A 5,604-nucleotide genomic window follows, 5' to 3' on the forward strand; every position below is an offset into this window, starting at 1 on the left:
AGAATTCGTAACATATTGTACATTTTGAAAATTCGTAAGATATTTGAATTGTAATTCGAAACATATCATATGAAATGGGTGATGGACATCCACAAATGAATACATACCATACAAAAATGTAACATATCATACCAAATGGAGTGTCTCAGATTTACCTGCAGAATAATATGAAATGCTCTTAGACCAGGTTGGTTCCAAAGGTACAAATGTTTTAAAACGTTGCATCCTGCTGAACGCACCCGAGAACAGCAGAGTGGAGAAGAGTCAGGATGTTATAGGATGAACAAGGACGGAGCGTTGGCTGTCGTGGTTCCGAAAGACAAAACTATGTTGAAAGGCTATGACATATTTCATGAACCAAAATAATATTATGAAAATATGAATGTGCATTTTGTTAAAAAGTGGGTGATCGGCGTCTTGAAGGGGAGGTTCCATATTCTTAATGGGCCACTTCCTCTTCAGTTTGTGAAGACTCCGCGGGACAAAATGGAAAACAGGGAGGTGGCCACAATTGATAAAACTGTACGTGTGTGCAGCTTTGACATTGTAATCTCCATTCTCATCGACACAACCTAATGAAACCATTCTGAAAATGTGGTATGGTATTTATTAAAGGATAGAAAAAAAGTATATAACTTGTTTGAAACACAACTGGCAAACAAAGACCATAAACTAGTTTCATGTAAACTTCCTTTCATGATATATTTCAAGTAACTATTGATGCATTATAGCTGATTTACATTGAGGTTCTTTACTTAGGGTTTTTAAGGCACATACATAAACACTCCCCTACTATTTATTCAGACAGTGAAGCTAAAACTTTTTATTTTGGCAAATTGACTCTTTCAATAAATATATGTTATTGAATATAGCATGGTTTTTATGATTTTGTGGTACAAACACACATTACCAGTTGGAAATACGTTGTTGAAATTAAAGTGAAGAGCCGTCAACAGTCAAACATGAAAACCATTTTACAAATCAATTTGGAGGAAAAGCTTGTCAAAATGTCTCAAATTACCTTCTGTAACACATTTTTACATAGAAAGTGTTACAGGAAAACTATGCAATTATTATCTATTTGATTCATCTGATTTGAGACAACATTAAAGAGTGACTGAACGCACTAATTCCACATTTCTCTGTTGCTCTTTTTAAGAAAAAACAGATTTCAGACTTGGGGTGAGGTTCGATGTGGCAGTTAATAATGTTTGTCCCCCATGAAACACCATAGGAACAATGCCAGTATTATGAATCTAAGATAGACTTCTTGAGTTAACTTGGACGTTTTTGACGAGGAGGTTTTAGTTGAGTAATTTTACTTATAGTTAAGATGTTTGGTGCTGTATTTCTCAAGTTAAACAAAGTGAGATGGGCAGGTGTGTCTGAAAAGCTGTGTGTTCTACGGTGGATTGGATAGACCACAATCACCACAGCTGTGTATCTGGTGTTAGTGGGCAAGTGAGCATTGGTAAAATCAAAACGCAACCCAAAAGTAAGTTCTGTCGAAAGTACTTACAAAACTCAGTTTTGGATGAGACTGAATTTATGAACACAATTATCCTATTTACAATTTGACAATAGAATAAATGTTTGACTCATCGGTGATACATAGCCTTTTTATATCAGAAGATGTTTATTGCCTTCAGTTGCGCTTTAAACCTGTGTGTGGATCCCCAGGGTATGCGGGTACCACGTATTGAGACACTGGACTCTCTCCTATGTGAGTTTTCTGATGTGACTTCATGCTAGAGCGCTGGGTGAAGCATTTCCCACACTGTTTGCACTCAAAGGGCTTCTCTCCGCTGTGGACCACAGCATGTCTGATCAGGTTGCACTGCTGGGTAAAACTCCTGCCACACTGTTCGCAGGTGTACGGTTTCTCTCCGGTGTGACTCCGGAGGTGTACTTTGAGCTGGCAGAAACGCTGGAAGCTCTTCCCACAAAAGGTGCAGCTGAAACGCCTCTCGGTGGTGGCGCCCGACCTCCACTGACTCCTCATTCTCTTCACCATGTTAAAACTACTGTGACTCAGGCTGTATCCAGAGAAGGTGGAGGTGGTGGCCATGTTTGACCCTGTCATGCACTCACTCAATCTCACTGTTGCTTCTGAAGCCCTGTATTGATGCTGCCTTGGCTGTAGAGCTAAACTATTTCCATCATTATTTGAGTTCAGCGTCTCGCTACTCTGTCCCTCTGGCATCTGTTGTCTAGTCTCATCAGCCAATGTCCTGACATGTCTTTTCCTGTGTGCTGCTGCACTGAACATGTTAGCATGTGGTTTTCCTATAGAAGAGTGAAGCGATGGCCCTACATCATCTGTCATAGTAGGAACAGATGGCAGCCCACTATGAGATGGGAAAATTGAGATATTCTGAGAGTACTCTTCTGTGGAATGAAAGGAGAAATCTGGGTGGCAGATAGGGTCAGTGTCTCCGCCTGGATCCACAGAGGTCCACAGCTGCCCATCAGACTCATCCATGACAAACTGGTCAGGTCCTGCCAGGGCTGTAGTCTGCCCCAGCTCCTCCTCTTTCTCATTCTTCACCATCACTAGCTCTAGTGAGTCCTCGTCCTTGGCTGGCCGGTGCTGCTCTGTGCGGAATACCTCTGTAGAAGCGAGCCGGGGTGTTCCTGGTTCCTCTGGACGATCAGAATTGGGGTAATGTTCCACTGAGTCTTCGGGAGACATGCTGGGTTGTGTGATGAAGTCCTCGTCACAGTGCCGTTGTTCAAAGGATGGTGGTTTCCCAGGCTTGGAACCAGACTCTAAAGATTTAGGGATAAAGATAAAAATAAACATTACAACAGACCCTTAACTGTTGCAAAACATGACTGCTTTAGACCTGACTGTGTGTCCGTGCTCTATGTATACCAGAACATAAAACACCAATGTAGCAATTTGGAACGTGCATACCACCACACCCACAGTATTCCATAGACAGACAGAGCAGTTCCCCTTATGGTCACACCCACCCTCTCCAGTGATCCTGATCTCTTCCTGAGCGTTAGCCTTCCACACGTCCTCTGCTGTCTCCTCATCTTTGATCAGTATGGGTTCAGTCTCCACTCTCTGCTCCACATCTGTAGGCTGTAACAGGGACTGAGGTTATTACTCTGGACACACCATTTCGAACACTTTTCATACTCATAATTCACACAAAAGCAATAAATTCTCCTGATATTCCAATAACAGAATTGATCCTAGAGGTCAGGGGCCTCATTTAAAACCATGCGTATGTACAAAATATACCCCAAAACATGCGTGGCCATTCATAAATACTTAACTTGGCCAGAGAATGTGCTCACCTTCCTGCAACATTTAGACCATGCCAATGCAGTTTCTATGTGGTTGAAGCATTGCATTGCAAGCACGCAAGTAGCCTAGTATTTCTTGCAAATGGGGGTTAAGATGGCCATGTTTTTTTCATAACAAATAACAGGTTAATAACAAGATACAATTGTTTGCCGTTAGTGAGAAGAGAACATCAATTTAGTTTATCTTTGTATTTTAAAATAATTAGAAATAGGCAATTGCCTAGGCTATTATGTATTTAATTTCAATGACCATTGCAGATGAAATGAATCACCTCTTCTGTGATGGTTTCATACTCATCAGGTAGCCTACAGGCCTACAACAAGTTAGATTCCATTCTCCCGGTCTCTCATTTAATTGGCCCACTTCACAGTAGTAATTAGATAAGCTATTTCAAGTATTTTGCTCCATGCCATCTGATCCAGAGCACAGTTTAACAATAGAACAAACGATTGTAGGCTACTTCTGTACGGTCTGAAAAACTGTAATTCAACATTTCTCCAGTAGACAAAATTTAATTTGTAACATAATAGATATTTTCATAACATTACCATAATAAATCCCTCTCCTTTTCTGCCCATGATGGGTTCATATTCATTAAGTATCCTAAAACAAATGACCATGTCATCTCTCATTTAATTTGGCCTCAGCATTCAGCATTCAGGGCTCAAACCACCCAGTTTATAATGCTCTCGATCACGCACTCACTGTTTCACGACGGGTCTGGTGTATACCTGGAAATATGCGTGGGCCAAGTTAATACATTTATATATGTTTGTATATGCGCAGTCTTGTCAGTAATGGCACACGCAGATAGTGTGAATGAATGCAACAGTTACGAGGCCCCTGGATTTCTGTAATTGTAAAGGTGTTGTATCACACCTGTGGCTGAGAGTCTTCTTCAACAGACAGCTCTTCGTCTCTCCACTGTGAGCTACTCTGCTTGTTCAAAACAATCTTGACTGGATATGAAGATCTCTCTGATGCCATGGGATAAAAAACTGGAAAACAATTGTATTCAGTCAAATATTCACTCGTGCTTTTCTTCAGTTGCTCCATGATGCAATCAAATGACCATGAATAACAACACATCTATATACCTTTTCTTCTGACTCGTCCTCGCGTCTTCTTCAACTCGCTCTCCATCATTTGCCACTTCCTTTTCAGTACATCAATATCTCGCTGGCTTTGGGTCATTTCCAAACGTATAACAGCACAGCTATCAGCTACACGTTTGTTTATTTCTGCTACAGCTGCTTTAGCTAATACCTCCATAACGGATACCAACTGTGCCTGAAAATTGCAGCTGGCCATCTTGTCCAGCCCAGTATTCTCTGTTAAGTAAATATGTTACAATTTTGTAGCTAGCCAATATGCAATAAATAATCAATTAATAAAAATTCTTACACTATGGCAAATGTTGATAGTAGTCCAATTTGGCATATGTAAAATATCGATTAAGGCCAACAATGTTTAAAGTAAGAGATGCGTGCGTAATCACACTTCCGTTCAACTCGTGACGTAAACATGCATTACCGTAAATATGAGACTGCAACAACCCTTAAAATTGGTAGAGTTTAGCGCTGGCAAGGCAATTTCTTCTTTTTTTTACGCTTTAGTCACACAGGAGCCATTTTGAAACGAAAACGAGGCGGAGGTGGGAAATACTACAGTCGTGGACAAAAGTTTTGAGAATGACACAAATATTAATTTTCACAAAGTCTGCTGCCTCAGTTTGAATGATGGCAATTTGCATATATTCCAGAATGTTATGAAGAGTGATCAGATGAAATGCAATTAATTGCAAAGTCCCTCTTCGCCATGCAAATTAACTGAATCCCAAAACAAAATTTCCACTGCATTTCAGCCCTGCCACAAAAGGACCAGCTGACATCATGTCAGTGATTCTCTCTTTACCACAGGTGTTTGTGTTGACGAGGACAAGGCTGGAGATCACTCTGTCATGCTGATTGAGTTCGAATAACAGACTGGAAGCTTCAAAAGGAGGGTGGTGCTTGGAATCATTGTTCTTCCTCTGTCAATCATGGTTACCTGCAAGGAAACACGTGCCGTCATCATTGCTTTGCACAAAAAAGGGCTTCACGGGCAAGGATATTGCTGCCAGTAAGATTGCAGCAAAATCAACCATTTATCGGATCATCAAGAACTTCAAGGAGAGCGGTTCAATTGTTGTGAAGAAGGCTTCAGGGTGCCCAAGAAAGTCCAGCAAGAGCCAGGACCGTCTCCTAAAGTTGATTCAGCTGCGGAATCAGGGCACCACCAGTACA

At 41.0% G+C, this 5,604-nt stretch overlaps 1 protein-coding gene across 3 annotated transcripts; it reads right to left on the reverse strand.

The window, feature by feature from the left end:
• Positions 1–587: 587 nt before the first annotated feature.
• LOC110530554 (uncharacterized) lies at positions 588–4,878 on the reverse strand. 3 transcript variants are annotated; one of them, XM_021613735.3, is made up of 4 exons: positions 4,417–4,878; positions 4,199–4,317; positions 2,977–3,091; positions 588–2,769 (listed from the first exon to the last, which is right to left on the reverse strand). In XM_021613735.3, exons 1-4 carry the CDS (start codon positions 4,628–4,630, stop codon positions 1,646–1,648), a joined length of 1,572 nt encoding a protein of 523 aa, XP_021469410.3. In that variant the 5' UTR covers positions 4,631–4,878; the 3' UTR covers positions 588–1,645. The 3 variants fall into 3 exon arrangements, with proteins under 3 accessions (XP_021469410.3, XP_036842096.2, XP_090038734.1); XM_036986201.2 differs by lacking the exon at positions 4,199–4,317 and having other exon boundaries at positions 4,724–4,869; XM_090182608.1 differs by lacking the exon at positions 4,199–4,317 and having other exon boundaries at positions 4,417–4,834.
• Positions 4,879–5,604: the final 726 nt, after the last annotated feature.

Source organism: Oncorhynchus mykiss, chromosome 8 (genome assembly GCF_057628025.1).
Source record: "Oncorhynchus mykiss isolate SJ-2025 chromosome 8, ASM5762802v1, whole genome shotgun sequence".
Classification (NCBI taxonomy): Eukaryota; Metazoa; Chordata; class Actinopteri; order Salmoniformes; family Salmonidae; genus Oncorhynchus; species Oncorhynchus mykiss.

Excerpts from the sequence above, each read along its gene's own strand:
- LOC110530554 (XM_021613735.3), bottom strand. The coding sequence starts at position 4,630 with ATGGCCAGCTGCAATTTTCAGGCACAGTTGGTATCCGTTATGGAGGTA. Across the intron at positions 4,318-4,416 it reads AGGACGAGTCAGAAGAAAAG|TTTTTTATCCCATGGCATCA; the intron begins GTATATAGATGT and ends ATTGTTTTCCAG. Across the intron at positions 2,770-2,976 it reads GATCAGGATCACTGGAGAGG|AGTCTGGTTCCAAGCCTGGG; the intron begins GTGGGTGTGACC and ends CTAAATCTTTAG.